Genomic DNA, 27292 nt, shown 5'->3' on the forward strand with positions numbered 1-27292 from the left:
CTTTAAAACAGCCTATTTTCCTTCTAGACCATTTTATTTTTTATTTTTTTAAAGGTTGGAAAAATTACTTTATGAAGCCTTAAGAAGCATTGAGTATAATTAAATTGTAATCCAAGTTTAGATACAATTTAATAGTTTATTTCCAAAATAAAAGTTGTTATAGGAGAAATCATGAAATTTCCTAACACTTGATTTTTAAGACATTGCGCTAATTATCTAAATTCAGAGGAACCAGTATTTACAAGAGATAGAAGTATTTATGAAAAAGCATTTTATTTCTATATTCTCTTAGTTTTTATCAGTGTTAGATGTTTGATTAGAAATTACCAGTGTTGAATCCTTGTTTTGATTTCTAAATTTTATGTAGTAGTGTTTTCTTGTTTTTAGTATTTTGTAAGTATACTTTTACTATAATGAAAATATTTGATCATATCTCAAATTTATTTTAACATTCATCCATTTTGAGAGTTTTATTTTGTCCTTCTATGTGTTATTCCTTTTTCTTTGCATTCTTTAGTTCCTTCCCAAACCAAACGAATGACTTAAATTCATTTCTCTTTTATAATGATTAGATAAGAAGTAAGATAACTGTATATGGAGTTCCTCAATAAGAAGAATATATAACTTTATATACATCTACTGTGCCTTCTACTGCTTTGATTATATCTTACCAAATATTGATAATAGTTAATACTGGATTGGTTCCACTTTATAAGATATTCCATGTAATTCTGATATTTCAAGTTTGTTTTTGCTCATTTTCATTTGTTTTTATTCAACAAAACTCTAATACCAATGGGAAGATAAATAAATGTATAGCTAATGATACTTGCTTACAAAGAGCTCATAAGTTGATTGAATGATTAAGACATTTCCAGGCATCGAAGCTAATGTCCCCAAAAAGATATATTCCTCCTGTTGTTTGTAAAGTGAAGGTGAGGAGATTTTAGATCATTTTTTAAGCATTAGATTATATGCTTTTCTGAAAGAGACCACAAATTTAGACAAACAGGCAATTGGAAGCACATGATTTAATTCAGAAAAATTAACTGAAAGCTTGCTTTAAAATGTCAGATTTCTACTGTGCAAATGTTTGCTTCCATAAAATAATAATGAATAAGACTGGAAGCAGAGAAAACTGGTATTTAAAAAGTACTTTCACATGGATATCAGTGAGAAAAAAAGTAGAATTTTGTGTCATACCTTGAAGACATCATGAACAAACTATGTTCTACTTGAAAGAGCAAATATATTACAAGGTCAGAAAGATTGGTTTTTATTCTTGGCTCTTCCACTTTCAAAGTGGGTAACAGTGGCTATAGAATTCTTAGTTTACTCATTTTTAAATGAGGATAGCACACCCATTGCACAAAACATTTGATAGGGTGAGTTGACATGACTAACACACAGTAGAACCTCAGTAAATTAGACTTCACTGCTTTGATCATTTGTTTGAAACTTTTGAACATGTTTAGACTAGTCAGATACATATATCAACATTCTTTGCATCTTAAATTGTCCTTCTTATCAACATTTGTAACTTTTGAATAAAATAAGCTACAAGGGTGTGACTGTTTTATACATCTCAAGTTTGTGTTTAACAAATATTAAACTATTTCATAAAGAAAAAAACAAATTTGCAAGAAAGTGTTAACAATTTAATAATTTATGGTTATTGCATAAAATACATGAAGTTTATGGTTACACATAATGCAGTAGAAAAGAAATACAATTTCAAATTTCAAGTAAAATAAGCTGGAGGTTATCAAATAATCTACAAAACATATAATTGAATTGATTCTTTTGGAGTTTGACCTTCCCTTCAAACTCTATTTACCACTAACTTTAAATTAGTAGCTTACAAACTCAGAAATGTACATATTCACCAGACACTAGTGGCTCATATCTATAATCCTAGCTACTCAAGAGGCTGATCTGAGAATTGAGATTCAATGCTAGCTTAGGCAGGAAAACTTCAAGAGACTCCTATCACCAATAAACCATTAAAAAAGCCAAGAAGTAGAGCTGTGGCTTAAGTGGTAGAGAGCACTTGCCTGAGTGAAAAAGCTAAGGGCAGCATCCAGCACCAAACAAAACAACCCATTAAAAAAGAAGAAGAACAAGAAGAAGAAACGAACATATATTTACTGACCGTGGTGGCTCATGCCTGTAATCCTAGCCACTTGGGAGACAGCAGTCAGATCACAATTTGAGGCCAACCCCAGGCAAAAGGCTCACAAGACATCATCTCAACCAGTAAAAGCTGGGTGTGATGGCATGTCCGTTATCCTAGCTACCTATTAAAAAGAATAAAAGCCAAAGGCTGAGGTTGTAGCTCTAGTAACAGCTCCTGCCTAGCAAGCACAAAACGCTAAGTTCAGACTTTTGTAAAGGGGGAAAAACACAACATACTCATTAAAGATTAACATTTGGCTGAAAATAATGCCACAGTATTCACTTGAAAACACCCATGAGGAACAGGAAAGATGCAATTGCTGTAATTTTTTTCTACCTATGTTTAAGTTTTAGGATTATATACATTTGAATAGAATTTCTCATTGTTTTTGGTCAACAGCTCCCTCTCTTACAGCTTCTCTAAATATCATCTTGGAGAGGACTTAACTATCATTACATGGTATATCGTTACTGTGAGTCCTCTTAGTGACCCATGCTTCTTATTATTCAGGCCCTTATCTAGTTCCCTCCCACTCTGACTCTGATCTTTTCTGGGACTGATTAGATGAATAAAAGAAGGTGGAAATAATCTGTGTCCATTTCAAGACAAGCTCTGGATTGGCTTGGTGGCTACTGGAACCCAACCACAGGCAGCCTAAGTAACTGTCTAGTAAAGTCCACTTGGAAAAGAACTGAGTCTCTAGCCAGCAGTCTCTCCTGAACTCCCAGTCAAGCTTGTCAATGATCCTGTCTAGGCCTCACAGACATTCTGGCCTCACTTGAGTCCAACCTCCAGGTGACATCACTGTCCTCGCACACTAGCTCATACTACATAGAGCAGAACTTCCTAGGTAGCACACCATTGTTGGATGGTTGTTATGTAGTAATAAGTAACTGACTAAGAAAAACAACTCAATAATAACAAGAAAGAGTACATCTGTTTTCAGACAGATTACTGAATAATTTTTCCATAGCTACCTTAAAGGATAAGTGAGGATTTCTAAATAGTTACCAAATATATTTACTTATTAAGATATGTCTACTTATTTTCAAGTTGTATCTTATTGTTGTTTGCTTTCCCCCACCCCTTAGTGTATCTTTTGAAATCATGATGTTATGGGAAAAAGCAAGAACTTGAATCTAGAAGACCAAAAGTTAACTGTTATTAGCTATATGATTCTAGAAAGTTTTTTTGTATCTTGTTTTTTAAACCCAAAATGTGAAGGGATTCAATTCTAGCATCCCTCCCCTACAGTATATTTTATTTACTTAGTTTTCAGCTAACTTAGCAGTAGAGACAGTAACACATGGTTGGATAGGTAGCATCACACTAAGCAGAACAGTGTTTAGAACAAAGTTTATTTTCTTGGCCTTACTGCCCTTATTATCTTCCTTGTTCTTGCTAAAACTTGCTGGGTACAAAGTCGTGCCATTTTTTTAAAAAAAAATTATTAAGCTTCCCACTTTTTTGGTTCCTAGTTACTTGGGATTACAAACAGGTCAAAATTAGTTAACTCTCCATGAGGGAGTTCTTGAAGTACTTTAGATTTAATCATATATCTAATCAAATCACTTTTTTAGAGTGTGTCTTGCTGAGCTATGTCTATCATACTATAATGCAGAAATCCATTAGTGTAATTTTTCTTGCCTGCTTATGTTGAGAAAGCTTTGTGTTCTTGTATATATATTTACGTTGTAACAATAAATCTTTTTTTAAATTTCACAATATCTATTTAAAAATTTTTGTTCAGGAATAATTACCACAGAAACAATCACTGTTTAGTCAAGCATGACATTTTTACTGATGTGGTCATTAATACCCCTGCCAACTTAGCTCTTTCTAACTGAAAAATGACTTGAATATAAGGGGACTGCAGTTAGAAAGCAGATGATAAAACTTGGTTGTCCATTTGACCTCTATTTAGCCATCCTCCTATTAGGTTTGAATTCTCCTGCATTCATATCCAGAAGCATAGTTTGCCTGAAATTTTCCACAAGTAGACCAGTTGAGTGACAGGAAGAGAGTGAGTACTAAATCATTTGTCTGTGAAATCCTTGATTCACTATTACAGTCTTAAAAAATGACACTTCAGCATTTGCTTTAAAATTGTTACAAACTCAAGCAGGTGCTGGTGGCTCACACCTGTAATCCTCATTACCCAGAAAGCTGAGATCTGAGGATCACAGTTCAAAGCCAGCCTGGGCAATAAAGTCCAGAAGACTCTAATCCAAAATGCCAGAAGTGGAACTTTGGCTTCAGTGGTAGAGTGCTAGCTTTGAGCAAAAGAGTTCAAGGTAGTGCTCAAGCCCTGAGTTCAGGCCCCAGGACCAGCACACACACACACTCAAAGTTACAATCTTTAAGTTTAAAGTATTTTTGTCCAAACTTTTATCTTAGCAAGGTAGATTACAGCTGCAGAGTACATTAAGAAACATTTAAGGAAGCTTTGGATACTGCTAATATCCCTTATTAGCAGTTGAACAGGGTGGTAGGTGGGTGTTTCATTATGCTTTAACTTCCACATGTTTTGTGTATAAAATATTATATGATGCAGAGCTAGAAATAGGCTGTAATGATTATGATTTCGTACTGTCTTTACAACAAACTATTTAATTAATAACACTTGATACTAATACTCAGCAAAAGTTCTTAAATCCTTTAAGAATGACCCTATATTTAAAGAATGAACTTTAATCTGGTGGCTCATGCCTATAATCCTAGCTACTCAGGAGGCTGAGATCTGAGGATCATGGTTCAAAGCCAGCCTGGGAGGAAAGTCTGTGAGACTCTTATCTCCAATAAACCACTAGAAAACCGGAACTGGCGCTGTGGCTCAAGTGGTAGAGCACTCGCCTTGAGCTGAAGAGCTGAGGGACAGCGCCCAGGCCCAGAGTTCAGGCCCCATGACCGGACACCCCCCCCCCAAAAAAAAAGAATGGCATCAGTAGTAAACTTGTAAAACATACTATAAATAACATGTATAGTCACTTTGAAGAGCATATTTTACTAGCCAAACTAGTAAATTTAGGAGACTAATTGTAAATGTATAGTCCTTCACATTTTAATTTTTCTTTTGTAAAGATGCTTTAATTTTTAGTAGTAATATAATGCTTAACTCTTGAGTGCCATCAATACTTGCATTAAAATAATCTCCTGTTTTCAAAGCAGATTGAATACCTTGTTAGAATTGGAAAAGAAGGCTGTGGGCAGGAATAGAATTAGCTCTGTTTTGGCATCCTTTGGCTTCTGCTTTCATATGTGTAAATCTAGAAACGACAAGGACTTTATCAAGGACTGTGAAGGAACCTAGATTTGGCTGTTTCCAAAATCCTAGAGGTCTCAACTACATTCAGATGAATTAAAGGAATTTTCCAGTCTCCTAGTTTACATTAAAAATCTACTTAGTGATGATCTACCTAGTCTACTATAGAATGTTTCCTTCCTATGTAATCAAGTTCCAGTTAGTACAAACAACTTGTTTCTTCTTTCATAGACAAATCATCTATTTATTGTATGTTACTTAGAATCTTTGAAACTTGCGTATGAAAACCTAAGATTGCAAATACTGATTATAGAAAGATGTGAACATTTTTTTTCAAGCTGTGAAATAGGTTACCATCAGACCAAGAAATCTTGTTTCCCTAAACAGCTGTGTCTCAGTTAAACACCAAAAAACTAACATTGCACCTTGAGAGTAGCAAGCTCCCTCACCCTCATAGGACCTCTATGAAAGTACACTAGACACTCATTTCCATTCACACACTTTAGTTCTTTTGCTGATTTTGGAAAGCTGAGACTGGAAAAGAGAAATGCAAATTGCTAGCTGCTGGAGAATCCCCTTGGAGTTTCCACAGTGATAATGTTAAGTTAAAATTGAATTAAGTTGGCATTCAGAATTCTTTTCTAACAAAGATTACCCTTTGAGATGCCTGTTCTTTTCTTTTTCATTGCTTTTTTCTTTTTTTCTTCCTAATATGTACACTTAAAGAAAATTCTTTATATTCTTGCTTAAAAATACATTTTTCCAGTGGCGCTGTGGCTCAAGTGGTAGAGCGCTCTCCTTGAGCTGAAGAGCTGAGGGACAGCTCCCAGGCCCAGAGTTCAAGCCCCATGACTGACCCCCCAAAAAAAACAACAACAAAAAATAAATGTACATTTAATGCCCGGAGCTGGTGGCTCACACCTGTAATCCTACCTACTCAGGAGGCTGAGATCTGAGAATCACAGTTCAAAGCCAGCCCGGGCAGGAAAGTCCGTGAGACTCATCTCCAATAAAGTACTAGAAAACCGGAAGTGGTGCTGTGGCTCAAGAGGTAGAGCATTTGCCTTGAGCTGAAGAGCTGAGGGACAGTGCCCAAGCCCTGAGTTCAAGCCCTGCGACCTACAACAACAAATACATTTTTCCATTTGAAATAATGGAATGCTTGTTTTATAGCCTTTTGTAACCTTTCCAAACCCTGAAGTTTCCTCCTAAAGATGAGTATGTCTTTGGAAAAATATCTTGAGACTATAAAATATCAATTATTATCCCTGTCTACTCACATAATATATCTAGAATTCATAGAATCTTATTTGGAAGAAGCTGTAAACAGTATAGTCCAGCCTCCCGAGACGTGTTAAAACATTCACTATGAATAACTGAGACTTAAGAGAGGTCATTCATTGGTTTAGATTAGTTCCTATTTTGGTTTAGTGCCTTGTTTAGGGTGTCACACTTTAAGAATGAATATTGCCCAACTACAAGGTAAATAGGAAGGTAGTTAGGTAAGAAGTCTGCAAGTAGCAGGTGAAGTTGCTGAAGGGGATTATTAGTTCAAGAAGAAACCACATTGACTATCTTTTAGTGATACATAGAAACATTCTTTTTTTTTTTTAATTGTGAAAATACTGTACAGAGGGGTTACAATTACATGGGCAAGATAGTGAGTACATTTCTTATCAAGCATTGTAGCCTCCTCCTTTGTTTCCCCTTCCCATCCCTTCCCATCTTCCCCGCCCCCCGCCCCCCATAGAAACATTCTTAAATGGGATTGATTCAGCTCCAATTTCAATTTTAAGATTCCTCCTTGTCCTGCTGTACTTATTATTTTTAGGCAGTTTCTATTGAGGAGTCCAACAGTTTCTAAAGGTCTGACCATACTGTCAATATTAGTATTTATGTGTGGTGCCCTATGGATTAGAATGCTGAAACATTCAGAATCAAAAGATCCCTGTTTGCAAATACTAATACTTTATGCCATTCAGCCATTCTAATCCATTTCTGAAGGAAAAGAAAAGAAGGAAGCCCGAATAAGGGTTCTGATGTCAGAGTGTGTGTACTTGATCCCTAATGATTAGCTTCCTGTTCTTCAATTCCTTCATTTTCCTGAAAAATCAGTAGTTTGCCTCAAAAGTAGTTGCTATGTAAACAAGTTACCTGAGTTATGCACTTTGTAATGCTGTTTGTAATAGTCTTGGAATTAAGAAATTTCAAGGAATGCTATCTGTACTATTGAAATACCTCTTCAAAGACAGGTATCAACAAAGAGGTATATTTATTACCATGAATTCATGCCTATATTGATTCTCTAGATTTTAATTTCTTTAGATTCTGGTCTTAGCTACATTGTCTCAAAAGAGTTTCTTGGCTCTTTCCTTCTTGACAGATTAATTATGTCTCAGTGCCTGGTGGGAATTTAATAAAGGTCTGAATATGTTGTTTATTTATTTCCATAGGAATTTTGTGTTAATGACAAAAATAGTATTATATCTGTAGAAGGGAAATACTGATCTATTTTAATCAAATAATAGATTTCTAATGAGACACATTTTGATAAAATGGGAATACTTAAATAACCATTTATAGGCAATGGGCAAATAACTATGGTGCAGCCACACAATGGAAGCATTGTGCAACCATTACAAAGAATAAGACTTCTATGTAATAACATTTAAGGAGAAAAAATCCAATATAATATGATCCTATCTGTGTTACAAAGAAGATAGCAACAAAAAGAACTCAAAGAGGAAAAATATACAAGCTCATAGGAAAAGAATTAAGTCAAGCCAAGAGAGACAAAGAACATGTGTTTTTCTCCCCCTCATATGTGGAAGCTAGAACTAATTTATAAATGTACAAGTAAACATATATGGGGATGTATGCAAGTGTACACCAAAGTATGATATTTGCAAGGGAGAATTTACATAATGTAATTCTTTAGAAAACTAACTCCTAATACAACAAAATGAACGCCAGGAAACTGGCACTAGAAAGGTGGGGAGGGCCATGGAGATGTGTGAGGGGTGAATGAAGAGGGGAAAGGGGGAATGCAGACATAATGTTCAGTGCATATCCTATGAAATTAAGGAAGCTAAGAGGAAGAGTTAGGTTGGAAAGGATAGGGAAGAATGTTGAAAGGGGGTGATATTATTCAAGGTGCATTATACTTATAAACTGTTTGTTGAATGGTAACTCCTTTCTACAACTACTTAAAGATAATAAAAATACTATTTCACAAAAGCTGTGTATTCAGACTGTTTTCTCAACTTAGTGATGATCAGAATATATAAAATATTGTACCCTGAAAACAATAATGGATGGTACAGTACATAGTAATTATTTGTATTTTAACATTTGGAATAGGTGAATAAAATAAATTGAAACTCTTATGAAGTCCCAAGGCCAAATAGAAGACAGTAAAAAATGAAAGTACATTAAAGTATATTAGAGCCTGTGTATAAAACTGGTAAAATATTTAAGCTTTAAATGAGCAAAGGTGGAAAGTTGCTATGGTTACAGAAAAGTTTTTAATTAAAATTGTTTCTGACTTAAAAGTGAGGAGTTTGATTATTTTAATTACTATGTTAAATTTTAGCAGAGAGCCTTTTAATAACTTGTTTCAAATTAAAATATGGCAAATGTGGTTTAGAAAAAAACTTCAATTTATTTATATTGTATATGTGAGACATAAAATGGAAGATTAAATACTATATTGGCATATTTCATTTGGATATAGTGTAGCAAATTAGTACTGATTCACTCACAGCTAGAAGCTGTATAAAATGAATGAAGTATATTGTCCTTTTAGTTTCAACTAAAATTTTTTCAAATCATTTGTTAGAGATACTTTTCAATCTTTCCTTTAGCGTGTTTCCAGTTATAAGGAAGATAGTCCCTTGAATGACTCTCAGAACAAGAATGGTTTATTTTAGAAAGAAATACGTAATATAAGATTGGCAGAATAGAGCTTGCTTACTGAAGGCCTTGAGCAGTATAGGAAGTAGATGATGGTGTGTTAGTCCATTGGATTCACCAATCTTGTGACTGGAAGATACTGATGGCATGGTACCAGCATCTAACAAGGGCCACTTGGCTGCTTCACAACAAAAGGTGGATAGCATCCTATGGTACTGTGTATTTTGTGAGATGGAGGGAAGGAGAGATCACAGGGAGAAAAAGGAAGCAAAAGAGAATGATAAGCCAAACTTGTATAACAGCCCACTCTTGTAATAACCACTAGTTTAGTTCTTCTGTAATGGTATCTCACTCCCATGAGAAACCCATTAATCTCTGAAAGATCCCAGTATTTCTGGACATTGTTAGGCTAGGCACCAAGACTCAACATGAATTTTAGTGAGGACAAAGCATATTCAATCCATAGCAGATGGCAATTCCCTTTCCAGGAGTAAATGATCTCATCTGGTTATGAAATGTTAATATGAGAGGCATTTCAGCCCAGTATTTTTTATGTTAACTTTTGCTGTGTGTTTAACTATCTATACATACAGATTAAATAACAAAGTCAGATTTTTTTTTTTACCTGAATAAAAGATGTGTTGTTCTTTCTCTTTTCTAGTCTACTCCTTTACATCTAGCAGCAGGATACAACAGAGTAAGGATAGTTCAGCTGCTCCTTCAGCATGGCGCTGATGTTCATGCAAAAGACAAAGGGTAGGTGTCCCATTTATTTCTTGTTAATGGTTTCATTATGGAGTACTTTGTTTTCATCTTCTGATACTCTACAAAGTTTAATCTCTATAGACAGTTTTTCTCAATTGTAATCAATTTTCAGCTCTTAATTTATATTTCAGTAAAATTTATATTTCAGTAAACAAATTGAATATTGGGATAGTCTTGTAGCATAGTTATCATACTCCTAAAGGTGTTAGAAGATCAATAAACCAAAATACCAAATAGACAATACTCTTAATCCTATGAGTCTTTTTCCTCTAAAGAAATGTTAGACATCTAAACTAAGAAAATAAGTTAGTAAGAGGGAAATGGATAAAAACGAGAAAACAACAACAAAACAGTTATGTCATTTATTTTATGTATGAATGGGTGAATTTGGGGAAATGTTCTACTTTTCTGCCTAGAATCCAGGAATATAGATACTGAGTTTGCTATCTTTTCTTAAAAATCTAAGACAGTTGACTACCCAGTTGAGATAGATTATATCACACTCCGGTGACTGACAGCTTAAAGAAGAGATGCCCCCCTCCCTGCTACTTTGATATCAGGAAGCATAGAAATTAACTCAGTACTTGAGACAGTTATGAGAAGGGGAAACCATCCATTTCAAATCTGCTCTTTTCTGTGCTGTTTCTCCTTTGCCTTTGCTGGGTTTAGTGCCATATGTGAACAGTATCTAATGAGAATAGGGGCAAAAATGCCTGGTGTTCTTATCCATCCTGTTTCTTTATACATATCTGAAAACAGATGAGTGTACAATAGGTGAGTCATCAAGAGAAATATACCACAGAAAAGGGTTGTTGTTTTTTATTACTCATTTAGAATACTTTTGATATTTGAGTTATAGTAGTTTGGATATTTAATTCTTATACTGGAAATTGCCATGAAAGTAAATTCAAACTGTAGGAATATTTCTGTTCACTGCCAACTAACATTTCCTGTACATAATTGATAAATAAAGCATGCAGTTATTATCACATGATCTTCCTCTTATGTCACCATTCTTCTAATCGGTATTTACCATCATTTGTAAGGACTATACCAAATATACAAGAGCAATGAAGGAAAGTATGAACATAGCTATACTCTGAGTTATTTTATTAAGTACTTAGAGGGTTTTTATATAATGATGGTTGAATTTATTCACTTTTTTTGTTTTAGCACTTCACAAATAAATGTTTGACATTTTAATGTGCCTCTTTTCATTTAGTGGGCTTGTGCCTCTTCATAATGCGTGTTCATATGGACATTATGAAGTCACAGAACTGCTACTAAAGGTGAGAGAGATTAAAAATTTGGGGTATCATTTGCTTCTTTTTTGGAGGTGGTATTGGGGCTTGAACTCATTTGCTCAAGTCTGGCACTCTACCAATTGAGCTATAGCTCCTTTTCTAGCTTTTTGGTGGTTAATTGGAGATGAAAATATCATGGACTTTTCCTGTTCAGACTGGCTTCAAACCATGATCCTCAGATCCCAGCTTCCTGAGTAACCTGTATTAAAAGTGTGAGCCACCAGCACTTGGCTATTTGCTTTTTTCTTTAACTTGTTCCTGCGTATTTTGACCAATAAGATTTTTGCAAAAGAGGGTTGTTGAGAGTATTTTTATTGCTTAAGAATTTTTAAACAGTTAGTTGACTTAAGTTGTTATTGAAAACAATCATATTTCAAAAAGTTATAACAGAAATTTCCAATGAAATAAATGTTTTATAAGTTTAATTTAATCCTTTGAAATGATTGCTAACATAAAACTTTGTTCCTCAATTCAGCATGGAGCTTGTGTTAATGCTATGGATCTCTGGCAGTTTACTCCTCTGCATGAGGCTGCTTCCAAAAATCGTGTAGAAGTCTGCTCTCTGTTACTTAGCCATGGTGCTGACCCTACATTAGTCAACTGTCATGGCAAAAGTGCTGTGGATATGGCTCCGACTCCTGAGCTCCGGGAGAGACTGACTTGTATGTATTACTATGCTAAGGACAGTATCTAGCTATAAATTTGGAGTATCATTGTTTAGTTATTAGGATTGATTTATAATCCTCATTTCTAATCATACACTCTTCTTCATGAATTCCAAGAACCTTAAATATCCATACTATATATACTCTACGTTTACTCAAAATGAATTCTAATTCATACATTGAGGCTACTTTTTGTTTCTTTTAGGCTGATGAAGATGAGTCACCAACAACCATTTATAGTTGTTAACTATGTGACAGACACTAGGAATATAGCAGTGGACAAATCAGAGCTCAGATCTCTGAACTTAGAGAACTTATCTTCTTGTGCCACTGATAATAGATGCTTCCTAACACTGAGCGCTCATTATTTCCCAAGCCTTGCAAAGTTGTGCAATCATAGTTTTTTTTTATTGAGTGCTATATCCCAAGTATAATCACATAGCTAGATTTAAATGAGATGATCTCATGGAAATAATTTTCACAGTTACTGATTCATATTGCCTATACATATATAAATAGTATTTAAATAAATATTTTGCTTGATATACAACATTTAGGAAGCTAGTATAGAGTTTACATATACCCCACATCCAGTTCTCCTATATTATGAACATGTTACATTAGTACGGTACATTTGCAGCAACTGATCAATCAATATTGATGCATTATTAACTGAAATCCATTGCATTTAAATTTCCTTATTTTTTTTTGCCCCAAGTCATGTACTTTGAGGAATTTAGCAGTGATAAAGAGCCATTGAATAAGAATTATATAAAAATCATTCTTTTCCTAACTTGCTATAACTTATTATACAAATACTAGCTGTGCAACAAATATTTCTTGAGACTATGACATGACAAACTTTGTTAAGGAAAAAGTCTGCTGTAGCACATTTGATATGTTAATGCATTCTGTGTTAAAGCTAAAGGCAACTGCTGTGAGCCTCACAGGCAGCCCTAACTCAATAATACAGGAGGTCAGGAAGGCTTATTCAGAGAATCTAAGATCTTCCAAATATAATCATTAAAGAATAAAGTATGCAGTACACGTGCACTGGTGTTGGTAGCAATGTCTTTCTCTGTCTTTTACAAGAAGGATTGTGATCAAGCACTCAGAAGAATGGAAAGATGTGAAAAAGCATAGTACTATTCAACCACAAGCCTTTGTAACTGTTAAACAATATATTAAGTCATACACCATCTGTGTGTTTAAAAAATTATTTATGCAAATGATTTAGATGTGTTTTTTAAGTCTCACTTATGTCTGAAAATAATAAAATAGTAATTATTTTTTGAAAAACTTTCAAACTACAGAAATTCTCATGTATTTCAGTCCTCTGTGAAAACATAACCATTATTAACATTTTGATGAATATTTCTCTACATGTCTTCTGCATCTCTGAATGTTTTGCATTGTTATGACAATAGAAGCAGAAGCATAACAGTAGCATTAAAAAAATGGACCGGCCTATTCTTTGCTACTTGAATTTTTATGTATGCATTTTGTCAATATATATTATCCTATTTTGTTTTATCTATGAACTGCAAAATATTCCCTTGTGTGTGTTCACAAATTATTTACCTAGCTTCCTTTTGGAGACTATCTAGGTTGCCTATTTTTAAAACTTCGTTGTAATAAAAATGTCTTTATATGTGAATCTTTATGAATTCTGAGGTATGAAGTCTTATTTCAGAGCATACATATGCCAAAACTTTTCAGTAATGTACTTTATCCTTTACATTGCTGTACTACTGCTTTAGGTATAATAGAGGGAGATATAAAGTTAATAATTTCCCTACTCACAGTAGGCATTTTTTAAATTTTTTTTTTGTTTTTTTGAAACAAGGTCTCTGTAGTCCATATTGGCCTTGATCTCACAATATCACCCAGTTTAGTCTCTCTGAACTTTATAACCCTTCTGCCTCAGTCCCAAGTGCTAGGGTTTTAAGTGCATATTTTTATGCCCAGCAGGTTTTTTAAAATGAACTTTAAACTATTATATGTCAATTATTTCATTGACAGATGAATTCAAAGGTCATTCTTTACTACAAGCAGCTAGAGAAGCAGACCTAGCCAAAGTTAAAAAAACACTCGCTTTGGAGATCATTAATTTCAAACAACCACAGTCTCATGAAACAGCACTGGTAAGCTTTTATTATTAATCCATTCCTTGGATCTAGTAGTAGTGCAAACACAAAATAATGCTTTTCATTCCCAAAATCTGAAAGTAGCTTTATTATCTGAAATGCCAAGAATTTGCATTTTGATATTGGTTGCACTGTTGTTTAAATTTGGTTCAGGGCATGGTTCTTGATTTGGAAATGATTTTATCTTTGTTTTTACCCAAGCTTAGTGTATTAAGTCTGCCTTTCTGGCTAATTCTTCCATAAAATATAAAGTGCAGTCTTCCTGATAGAATCTTCTTTATGTGTATGTTTATTAGATAAAATAATGTACTTGTTTTCTGTAGGAAATTAAAGTATATTTTCAGAAATACTTGCCAGCTTTGTGAGCAAATGTATTCAGATAACTGTTTGTATTTGTGTGGAAAGATGATAGTTACAAATAATTTTCTATCCCAGGCTATACAAATTGCCCTCATAGCTATATACATACATACATATATACACATATACACATATACATACATATGTATATATATTCTAATATGCTCTCAGAAAGATTTGCTTAATCGCTGGTTAGTGATCCTTTCTGAATTCAGAACTTTAAGCGTATGTGATAGTTATCTTGGACCTTTATATGTCAGTTAACATTCTTTTTTTTTTTTTTGGCAGTTGCTTTTTTAAAAAAATTACTTTTATATCTTTTATGGTTCAAAGAAGTTTATTTAACATCCTTGCACATATGTGGCATAGATGTCAAACTTTAGTCAATGTCTTCTGAAAATACTATTAAAAGATTCACCAGGAAGTGGTACTGTGGCTCAAGTGGTAGAGCGCTAGCCTTGAGCTAAAGAGCTGAGGGACCACACTCAGGTCCAGAGTTCAAGGGCCTACAACTGACCAAAAAAAAAAAAGATTCACCAAACCGAAGTGGGTCATCTCTATTTACATTTAACTAACTATCAGTCCAACTGAGTCACAGTTACATTCAATCTACCAGTATTAAGCAAAGAGATATTCAAAGCCACAAAATAAACCTGACCAACTCATTTGGAGTGGCCATTTTAGTGGGTTATTATAAGTCATTTTTTATTTTAATACAAAAACTAATATAAAAAAGCAAAATATAAAAGTTGTATAAATGTTAAGATAAATCTAAAAATATTCTTTCTCTAAACTGTTCAAATTACTCACATTCTTTCCAATCCCTGGACATGTAAGCCCTGATCTTAGGGTGTGTATCAGTGCAATGATTTGAAAAATACGGCTTATATGACTGATAGCCAAGTGAAGGCTTGAGTAATTCATTTGCAGTGTTCTAACACTTCCAGTGGATTGTTTGCTGAATAATTAAATATTGGGCTAAAGGAAAGAAATATTGGCTAACAAATTCTCCTGATGCTTAACTAAGAACACAATTTCACCTTAGTGTGAAGACTTAGTGTTTCCTACTTGCAATGTATTTAGAGAAAATGTTGATCCACCTCCATAGTGTAAAACATGTAATTGTGTTCTGATATTTCTAGGTAAGTGACCTAAGCAGAAAATACATACTATTTAATTCAGAAATCTTTAACATAGAACTTGTTTTATTGACTTAGTTCTTCTGTCACCTTTATAGCACTGTGCTGTGGCTTCCTTGCATCCCAAACGGAAACAAGTAACAGAACTGTTACTTAGAAAAGGAGCAAATGTCAATGAAAAAAATAAAGAGTAAGTACAGTTTTAGCAGTTGTTCAGTTCTTTTAGGGAAATTAAGCAAAAATGAGAGAGGAAATGACCTTCTACTTTTCTCCTCCTCATAGTTTCATGACTCCCCTGCATGTTGCAGCAGAAAGAGCTCATAATGATGTCATGGAGGTTCTGCATAAGCATGGAGCAAAGGTAAGGCCAGAATGGTGCAGAATATACCTTACCATTGATGGCTCTGAAGACTGACTTTGCTCTTAGATTACTGTGAGCTAACTTCATAGGTTGTCTTAAAAAGCTAATTAAAATCATATTTTTAACAAAAAATATACTTTTGTTGTAATTTATTGTCAGACTTCTGAAAGCAGTAGAGCAATAAAAATGTCATTTGAAATAGATTTTGATTTTATATATATATTATTTTTGTTAATACTAGAATTGGTATATTTTGGTAGATAACTTTTCTATGATAGTTTGTCAGAAAATAATTTATGTAAATGATAGTTGAAACACTCCATTATCCTCTCAAACTGAAAATAATTTTTTCAACCTGTATACTCAGAAATAAAAAATTTTAACAAATTGTTATTGGTATTACCTAGATGACATATTCTGAAATTCTGAATTACTTGAGGGAGCAAGAAAGCATGGTTACTTTTCAAAGGTGATTTGAACTTGAAAATGTTTAAATCCAAAAGAGTGTGTATTAACAGTGAAAATAAGAGGTTCAAATTTTAATAGTAATTCTATGATGACAAAAGACTATTACTTGGCATGTGATATTTTCTCAAAAAGATGGGCAGACTCTTAATGATAAAAATTATACAGTTTAGAATGAATAACAAGGTGACTTTTTAAAGGAAATTTTAAAGAAATGATCATTTGAATAGAGATTTCTTTTTCTTTGGGGGGAGGGGTCTAGTCATGGGGCCTGAACTCTGGGCCTGGGCGCTGTCCCTCAGCTCTTCAGCTCAAGGCTGGTGCTCTAGCACTTGAGCCACAGCACCACTTCCGGCTTTTTTCTTTTGGCTTATATGGTGCCGAGGAATCGAACCCAGGGCCTCAGGCATGCATGCAAGGCAAGCGCTCTACCACTGAGCCACCTTCCCAGCCCCTAAATAGAGATTTTTATAATATTCTGTGACTTTGCTAAAACTAAATGTATTGCCTGGCCATCATATCTATATATAACTGTAATTTAAAAACGTGAAAATAGAATTTTCTAACTATCACAACTAAACCTATAATCAGTCCCTCAAATCTTAATGATAATTCTCTATAAGATTTTAAATTTTAAATAGAGCCAAGGGCTGTTTTACATCATAGCAATTAAAATGTTTTTAAATTTTAATTATTTAATTTTTTCATCATTTGTGATTGCTCTTTTTATATTTGTCTGCATTATTATAGTACAGCTTAGCTAGAATTATGCATATGTATATTGCAAGAGTTCTTGAAATTTTCTTACCCATAGAATATGGGATTTAAATATTTCCTTTAAAGGGACTTTGATATATTGAATTTCATTACACTGAGCTAAAATGAAAGGGAACAAAATTGTACAGGCTTCTTGCTTATTTTTTAGGTACAGCTACTTATTACATTATTGTTTTAATAGTAGGCTTAAAACACTTTGCTAAGTGAGCTTTCTCCTACACTTATGAGCATCATGGTTCTCATTGACTGTTTTTGAATTATTTCATAGCATTTATAATGCTCTTTAAAAATTATGAATAATGCCGGGCATCTTTGGCTCATGCCTGAAATCCTAGCTACTCAGGAGGCTGAGAACTGAGGATCACAGTTCAATGCCATCTGGGCATGAATGAACTCCAATAAACCACTCAGAAAACTGGAAGTAGCACTGTGGTTCAAGTGGTAGAATGCTTGCCTTGAGCTGAAATGCTGAGGGACAGTGTCCAGGCCCAGAGTTCAAGCCCCATGTCCAAACCAAAAAAAAAAAATTATGAACAGTGCCCTTTAGCTTGAGAAAATGTTTATGAATATGAGAAAAAAAGGTTTAATAAAGAGTAAAAGTAATTTATCTCCAGAGGTAGTCAGCTATAGGTCTAGGTTTCTCTGTCTTTATCTTCAGAGGTATGATACACTTTCAATAACGTTTTAGTTGGTCAGTGGAGCATGTATAATTTTAAACACCCTGCCAAAGATGTAGACCCATTTTTGGACCAGTATGCCTTCCACTATAACAACTACATTAAGAATTCTTATTACCAGGTACTTCCCCCCCCCTTCCCCAAGCTACTAGAATTTGATCTCAGAGTTTTGCACTTGTTAGGCAGCCACATACGCCAGCCTGCTAATAGAGTGAATTGGCATCATCTGCCACTTATATGACTTAAAGAATAGTAAAATTGAGAGTAATAAATTCAAAGTTCTGTAAACCTCCTCTTAATCATTATAATTCTTAATAAAATTACATTGGCCCAAAATGTCACTCTTCTTTATTATGAAATTAAATTAGAGCAAGCAGTATAAATCCTCTCAGGTAACTCTGTTAAGTAATATTAGGATAGCCAGAAAGGGGAGTATCATTTCAGATAGTTTCTGCTTCCATCTAAAACAAAATTATTATTACTTACTTTGGAAGCCAAGAACAGTTTTGCACTTCTGTGCCTTGAACTATTTCAGCATGTGTGGAGGGGAAAATGATGTTAGTCACTTTGTAGAGAGCTCTGATTATATACCATCACTGACAGAAGAAAAAGCAAAGGCAGATAGAACGTTTCAGTATTTGATAAAACCAAATCTAAGACAGAATGAGAAACATTAACTGTTGGGCTTTTTTTCTCAATTAACTATCAACTTAAAGGTCTTTAATGACTCATTATAATTCAATTTCATAATAATTTTTTACCTTTTTCCATGTAAGGATTTAATGAGGTATAGTCATATAACTATTTGAAAACAAAATCATCCTTAACTTATAGGCAACAAAAAGTACATTTAGTCCTAACCTTGTTCAGTTGGGACTGTACTTTATTCATTTCAGAAGATGCTGGAACAGTAGCCCACCATTCTCCTTGCCTGATTACTTTTACAGGCATAACTGAAAAAAACCTTTCCTTCCTTCCTGCCTTCCTTACTTCTTTTTCTTGTACCAGTCCTGGGGCTTGAACTCACAGCCTAGGCATTGCCCCTGAGCTTTTGTGTTCAAGGCTAGTGCTCTACTGCTTGAGCCACAGCTCTAATGCTAGAATTTTTGGTAGTTAATTGGAGAGAGGAATATCTCAGACTTTTCTGCCCAGGCTGACTTCAAACCACCATCCTCAGATCTCAGCCTCCTAAGTAGCTAGGATTGCAGGCATGAGCCACTGGCACCTGACTTTAGGAAACATTTCTGCTACAAGCATATGGAAAGTTTTCTAGGAAATATTTTTCTTTAAAAATAAATAAGTGAATCTTTCTTTTTGGTCTTGGATGTAACTCTACTGAAGTGATGTATGGAGTTTCCCTAGTTATCAGCCAACTGTACAGGGAAAAACTCATAATCCTAAAACCTAAGAATGTATAACATTTGGCTTAAACTGAAAAATAATCTCTTCTTTACAATACCCTCATAGACTACCTGCTTACTATTTTCCCTGTGTGTTGTACGTTATTCTCACTGGATTGTATAGCTTTTTTTTTCATTTTTAAAATTTGGTTTATTTTTTTTCCTACCAAGGCATCTATTCAGGGTTTCATAGCTTGTTTGGCTTAGCTTGTTTGCTTACAGTTGTGAGCCATGCCTCTAATCAAATATTTTACTGGCTAATTGAACATGAAGTCTTGTAGATATTTCTCCCTAGGCTGGCTTTGAGCCTCTGTCCTCTAAATCTCAGCCTCCTGAGTAGCTCCAACTGTACTGCTTAACCTCGATGTCTGAAGAAGCACTGTACAGATATTCTTTTGTTGTTTATTTTTTATTTTTTCTGGTCATGGGACCTGAACTCTAGGCCTGGGCGATGCCCCTCAGCTCTTCAGTTCAAGGCTAGCGCTCTACCACTTGAGCCATAGTGCCACTTCTGGCTTTTTCTGCTTACGTGGTGCTGAGGAATTGAACCCAGGGCCTCATTCATGCAAGGCAAGCACTCTACCACTGAGCTACCTTCCCAGCCCCTCTTTCGTTGTTTATACTTCTTTAGAAATTGAAGAAAGGATATTATCCTTTTGTAATTTAAAACATTTATTTAAACAAAGGGATTTTGTTATATTGGTATATCTTACTAAGTTTAAGGAAATTTTGTTTCAAAAATAGTGAAAGAAAAAAATAAAGCACTGAGTGACTATATGAACTGTAGAGATCAGAACATAAAATTTGGAAGTAGAGATATAGGTCAAGTGGTAGAACACAATCTGTGAACAAGAAAGCTGAAGGAAAGCAAGAGGCTCTGAGTTCAAGTCCCAATATCTACACAAAAAAATTTAAATCCCTAAAACATAAAATTGCAGTATGTTTTTGTGGTTATTAGTCAGTCCTTGTCAAATGGAAATTTTTTAACTAAATCTACACAGTTCCTTTTACAAATTAATTCTAATCATTTGTACTATATCATATTTTTATTCTGAATGAAGACATAAATCGCTCCAGAGTGAGAAATATGAATCTGCTATCTGCTATACTGTACTCAGCTCCAACATAAGTATTTATAGAAAGATCTTCTTTTTACAGTTTATCTTTTAATGTTTAAAAATACCATATGAATTTTATTTGGTATTCAATTGATAAGCTCAGACACTGGAGAGAAACTGACTAAAGGTAGATTTATCCATCTTCTCTATTCCATAGAATTTGTTTCCTAGGATTAACTTGACCAAGAGCAAATTTTAACTTGAGCCAGACCTTAGAAATTAACACCTTATATAATGCCAGTCTAATGTAATCAGATATATCAGTTTGTGATGAAATTGATGAATGTATGGCAGGCATATCAGATTGTGAACAAAATGATAGAAATAGGAAACATCATGGAGTCAAGACAAAATTCTATTTAGCTTCTTAAAAAATATAAAATGCTGAGGAGAAAAAAAGTAAAAGGGAAAAGTTCATATACAACAAGTATCCTGTATAAAGATAATACTTGATCTAAGAATAAATCAAAGCTGGTAATCATCCCATTTTCAAGTAGATGATTTTCATGTAGGCACCAGTCTCAATTGGGGTGATTTTAAATGGCATACTAAGAGATTCAAGTTTATTTGAAAGTACTGGAGAGTTATTGCTGTCCTAACCTGGTAAGTTCTATATTTTAGAGAAATGACTTTGGAATCATATTCGTATGATATAAGCAGCTGGATTGGGTTTATTTTTACCATTGAATAATTTGTGTATATCTTACTATTTCTAGGAAAAAATATGAATGATTAGAATGTTCATAATTTTAGAGTTTTTTTTCCCCTCCTATACTGAAATAGCAAGATATTTGTACAAAAATTAGTTTGGCAGCTTAATTTTTCTATTGATAAGTGTTAATGATTGTGTTTTTCTCTTGTTATACATAAACAGCTTTTTTGCTGGAAAATGTGATGGAATTAAATACACTGATATCTCATGGTGTGTTTTATGAAAAACTATGAGGAATCTAAATGAATTCTTATCTGAACAAGAACGACAGCTTTAGTAGTAATCAGACTGCAAATTGGGAAAACAATTGCCTCAAATCCTTTTCTAACCTAGGGGTGCAAAGGGGTTGGAGTGGAAATGTTTTAAACAACCATCATGTATCTGAAAATGTACTACATTCCCTTATCAGGAACCTTCTAGAAGACCTAGAGCCTCTATATAATTCAATCTGTATTAATAAAATTAATTTAACTTGATAGGCAGATCTTTCTGGTTGTTAAGGAGAGTGTCAGGAAGTAGAAAATGGGAAGATGATCATTTAGGAGAGGGAAAGGCATGTGATTTTTCAATAAGTTACTCAAAAAGGATAACTAAATAGAAGATAATACTTTTAGAACCAGTGAGCAAAAGTTAATAATGCATATCTGGTATTTTCTAAAAAACTTTCATAGTTGGTTTTTCTCTTGTATTCATAAACAGCTTTGTTATGTGGCCAAAGAAAAGAAAAGAATAAAAGAATGTATAGTAGGAATAAAGGGATGCTTTAGTTTTACGTGCCCATCCAATGATTTTTCAGATGAATGCACTGGACACCCTTGGTCAGACGGCTTTGCATCGAGCTGCACTAGCAGGTCATCTGCAGACCTGCCGCCTCCTGCTGAGCTATGGCTCGGATCCTTCCATCATCTCCCTACAAGGCTTTACTGCAGCACAGATGGGGAATGAAGCAGTGCAGCAGATCCTGAGCGGTGAGTCAAAGGAGCTTCATTAGACTTCACACTTTCTATCCCCTCTCCGCCAAAATGCCCAGATCTGGACGCTACTTGTTTTAAGTAGCTCTTTATAGTGCTTTTCTTGGCCATAATATTTTTGTCATACCTTCCCTTGCTTGTATTTTAACCTGTAGTCTTTCCTATCTCCGTCTTTTAGTGAGATAAGGAAGGTTTCATATAAAAGAAGGAGACACACTTTTAGTTTTTTTAGTTCGAAAGACTGATTCATGGGTAATATCAAAGGGGACTAGAAATTCATATGAACAGATGGAATTATGGTAGCTATAATACCAATGAAATAGAGAAGATTAAAAATCATTTCTCTGGTAATAACTTTTATTTTTTTTGGTAATAAATTTTAATTAATTGTCCTTATATGTGAAATAGTGCAACCTACTTTGTCATTCTTAACTTCATTTACGCCATTATAAAATTGTAGTGTCCTTTCTTGGTTAAAATATAAATACTTTAACTTTTTCTCATAGTTTTAAAAAATATTCTTATATATGTATAATACACCCTACCTGATTGGAAAATTACACCCTTGACTGGGCATCCTCCATCAAGATAGTTGTACCTAGCCAGGAGCTAGTGGCCCATACCTGTAATCCTAGCTACTCAAGAGGCTGAGACCTGAGGATAGCGTTTCAAAGCCAAAAGTAGAGCTGTAGTTCAAGTTGGAAGAGTGCTAACCTTGAGCACAAATGCTCAGGGACAGTGCCCAGGCCCAGAGTTCAAGCTCAAGGATCAGTCTTCCCTAACCCCCCCAAAAAGATAGGTGTGTCAACTTCAAATTCTTACAGTTCAAATTATATATCCTTATTAATTGTATCTTTCCAATGCTGACATCTAAAAATATCCAAAGTTTTAACTCTATGTATATAATCGTTCTTTTTGTTTGTTCAGATGATAAAGTAAAAATGCCTCCAGATATCCACAGGATGTTGTAGTAAGTTTTATTAACTGCCAGAGACAGTTATAGCAACATGATATAGATGCAGAAACATCCTTGCCTGTGAATGCAATCGTATATTATACTTAAGAGTGGAGACCTGATTCAGGCAAGAACACAATAAAGGCAACCAAAGAAAGAGCCAAGATTTGACAAATTGACCTCAACAGAAAAGCAAATGCCTTCTGAAGATAAGTGAGGGTGTAGTTCCTTTCCTCAACAATTTCACACACTAACAAATGTAATATAGTACTCTCTTTTAATGAAGAACAATTCAAAATTGTTTTATTACATGAAACTTAACTTTTTCTTCTCTTGAATCTTAGTGTTTTATCTGCTATGTGTCATTAAAAGGTTCAGATAGTTTATCTTCCATTGAAGAATTCTTGCAATGTAGATTTTATAAAAGTAATTCTTGTAACAAAGCGCTTTAGAAGAGCTGAAGTATTTCTTCTGAAATCTAAAACCTTTTTCATAGTCTCACTTGATCTTCCCACCTGGACAGTGGACCCAAAAGCTATCTCTGATAATAAGATAATGTAGTCTTAAACCTGAAAGAGACTTTCAGGCAAACTAACTTTCCCTTTTTAACTATAAAAATGAAAATGACATGATTTGTCCATAATAAAGTGCTGACTGAATGTCCTGATCTCTGAAGCTCAGCCCTTTTATGTGGAGGTGTGCTTGTTGTAAAAGCCATACTTAATGTCTGTGGTGATACAAACTTTTTTTTAAGACCCTATTTATTTGGACCAGTGTAGAATGAATTTTCGATTATATTCAGTTAATGAAAATATCTACATTTGTCAGTCTCTTACTTAGTCAGTATTCTAATTAGCTTTGGTATCATACCCTCCAGTTATGCAGACATTTTTAATTGCATTTCCCTGACCACATTCAGTCATTGTGAACATTACAGTGTCTATAGCAGGCTTCGGTGTTGACTGATTATGCATTCTACAATCACTCTAATTTTAGGAGTAGTGTTTCTTTTATATTGAGGACATTGAAGCTTAAAAGAAAAATGAACCAGTGAGTAATAGCAGTTAAGTGGCTAGATCAATGGCAAAGCTTTGTAAATGTATTAGAAAAGGTGTTTGGGTCCCTTGGTTTAGCTTTCCTCACTCCCATTTTCAATGTTTTGAGCAAAAATAAATAAATAAATAGATAGATATAGATATATAGATACAATGGTAGGGATAGAAAAGGATTTGTGTTTATTAGAGGGTTTCTTTTTTTAATTTGGCTTAGGATAAGGTAGATACAGCTTGAGGTAAGAAAGCAGTTATTTCTGATCTGGGAAAGTTGGAGGAAGTACTGCATCCCAGAAATTTCCAACCCCTTAATCTCATCACATCTTCCCTGTCACGTCTAAGACCAGCAGTAACCTTCCTTTTCCTTTACTCAGAGAGCACACCTATACGTACTTCAGATGTGGACTACCGACTCTTGGAAGCATCGAAAGCTGGTGATTTGGAAACTGTGAAGGTAAATCAATGCCCTTAACATCTGGAGTGGCTCTCTTGAAATTTGCTACCCAATTCATTGTTAAACCTCTGAGTAGAACTACTCAAATCCAAACCAGTAGAATTGCTACATGTGCTAATTATAATTAATGTATATTTCATAGACTGTTTCCTTTACGTTTCATAAACAGTACATTCACAATGAGAGTCACATTTGTTTTTATCAAAGGAATACAAATGTCCAAACAAAAAAAGGCTGTACAGATGAAAAATTAGGCCTTCTGGGACTGGTAAGGTAGCCCAGTGGTAGAGTGCTTGCCTTGCATGCATGAGGCCCTGGGTTTGATTCCTTAGCACCACAAAAGCAGAAAAAGCCGGAAGTGGCACTATGGCTCAAGAGGTAGAGCAGTAGCCTTGAGCTGAAGAGTGAGGGATAGCATCCAGGCCCACAGTTCAGGCCCCACGACTGACCTTCTACTTTAGAAAGTATTAGAAATTCTATGCTAGACAAAAAGACTATTTGCTGAGTTAAGTGTTTAAAATTATAAAAGGAGGAAAGATGTAAAATTGCCTTAGAATTCAAAAGTAATGAAATAGAATAAAAAAAACTTGCAAATATTTAATAAGTAGATAGGCTTTTGCCTTTTGTGAGCTCCTACTTCCTTGCCTCATTTCCATCTCCCAATATTCTCTGTAAAAGGAACTAATAATGATTACTTAGAATGTAAGAATCTGGGGGAAAGTAGCGTCATGGACATCTTCAGCATATAAGATGCCATAAAAACTATTTACTACTAATTTTTGTACTCATACTTAACCATCCTCTAAAGGCTACACCTGTTTATACTGTTGCATTGGAGTTGTTTCAACACGAATGTTGGAGGGACACAAATATTCAAATCAGACTTCCAGTCAAGATCCCAGTAGAAAAGGAGATCATTCAAGTTCTTAAAGAAGAGTAGCTCATTTCATTGGCAGGAGTGGCAGCAAGATTGGCAAATGCCAGAAGCCTCTCCATCATACCTGGCAGTATAGAAAAATGCCCCTCTTTGCTTTATGTTCTTTGACTTCTTTTCATTTCCCTTGGCATCACTTCCCTGCAATCAGATAATTAAGAAAATAGGCCATGATCATCGCAAAAAGATCAGTAGAGGGGCTTTTGTCTTCATTCTGCCCTTGGTTTACTTATCTGTAAAAATGGAGGTGATGGTTAACCTCACAGATTTCATAGTTCCCCTACTGAAAGAAAGTGACTTCTTTTAAACTGTAAATTATTTTTCAAATACTATTATTGTAATTTCTCTATCACCATTGATGAGGTGGCCTCATTCCTTTCTTTGCATCCTCCTGTTTTGTAAACAAATGTAACTAAGCTTAGAAATTATATTGTGATTGTGCTGAGTAACACTGAAAGAAACAAAAGGAGGCAGAGAATAGATTTGGAGGACATCTTCAAAGAGATGGAAGTAAAGGTGAAAGTTAAAATATGACTTGTAGAGTTAAATTTCTTCCCCAAACCACATAAAGCATTTACTGTGTGGCTTTACTATAGTGAATCAAAGGTCCAAGTGAATGGCCCAAGCAGAAAAATCATTTTCCAGAACCATTTTGCCTGTGTGATCTACATTAGAGCAGACAGGAACTCTAGCTCTGTAGTCTACCTGTAGATCTTATTTGACCAAAGAATAGCTAAGAGCATTGTAATTCAAGCAGATACATAGTGACAAGCAGTCTTAGGAGGGAAGACTTACAGGGAAGAGGAAGGCTTCATATGCTTGGAAGTGCCTATCTTGTTCTTTGGGATTTGGGCCAGGAGATGTTGACAGATGAAATGATCATCTACGTGATGAGAATGTGTAGTCACTGAAAGTTAAGCATAATGCTTTATTTGAGACATCATGTGTGTTTCCAATCTTTAGAAGTATTCATTAGAAATTATGGTATATCTAAGATGTTACCCTATTATAGAGAAAAATCTAAGAATAAATATTATTCCTTTTGTGTTTGTCTCTGTTTGAATCATAAAAGCAACTTTGCAGCCCACAAAATGTGAATTGCAGAGACCTGGAGGGCCGGCATTCTACCCCCTTACACTTCGCGGCAGGTTACAATCGTGTGTCTGTCGTGGAGTACCTTCTACACCATGGTGCCGATGTCCATGCTAAAGACAAGGGGTATGTGAAAACTCAGCTGTTTGGGATTTATTCCTTTCATACGTTGTAAGATATGTTAAATGTTTTTGAAGTTTTAGCTTTTTTCCCCCTTAAAAAATAATGAGTGGTTGGATAGAAGCTGAAGTGTCAGGTACAAGTTCAAGTCCTGATGTGAGACCTAAAAAAATATTAACATGAATTAAAATACAGAAACTTACTGTACAAAAAATGAAAATTTGCCGAGCACCATTAGCTCACACCTGTAATCCTAGCTACTCAGAAGGCTGAGATCTGAGGATCGCAGTTCAAAGCCAGCCCAGGCAAGAAAGTCCGTGAAACTCTTATTTCCAATAGACCACCAGAAAACTGGAAGTAGCGCTGTAGCTCAAGTGGTAGAGCCTTGAGTTAAAGAGCTGATGGACAGAGCACTCAGGCCCAGAGTTCAAGCCCTATGACTGACAAAAAAAAAAAAAGAAAAGAAAATTCTAT

The 27292-nt window shown here is 34.6% G+C and overlaps 1 protein-coding gene across 1 annotated transcript in view; it reads left to right on the plus strand.

The window, feature by feature from the left end:
- Tnks (tankyrase, TRF1-interacting ankyrin-related ADP-ribose polymerase) overlaps positions 1-27292 on the plus strand; it is a 141650-nt gene that overhangs the window by 83082 nt on the left and 31276 nt on the right. Inside the window, exons 6-14 of the mRNA XM_013024125.1 lie at positions 10012-10106; positions 11338-11404; positions 11895-12081; positions 14107-14228; positions 15829-15920; positions 16013-16091; positions 22037-22208; positions 24593-24672; positions 26679-26824. Of these exons, the coding sequence (XP_012879579.1) occupies positions 10012-10106; positions 11338-11404; positions 11895-12081; positions 14107-14228; positions 15829-15920; positions 16013-16091; positions 22037-22208; positions 24593-24672; positions 26679-26824 (1040 nt within the window). The remainder of the gene's footprint in view (positions 1-10011; positions 10107-11337; positions 11405-11894; positions 12082-14106; positions 14229-15828; positions 15921-16012; positions 16092-22036; positions 22209-24592; positions 24673-26678; positions 26825-27292) is intronic.

This window comes from Dipodomys ordii, unplaced genomic scaffold (assembly GCF_000151885.1).
Source record: "Dipodomys ordii isolate 6190 unplaced genomic scaffold, Dord_2.0 Scaffold4, whole genome shotgun sequence".
In the NCBI taxonomy this organism is placed as follows: domain Eukaryota; kingdom Metazoa; phylum Chordata; class Mammalia; order Rodentia; family Heteromyidae; genus Dipodomys; species Dipodomys ordii.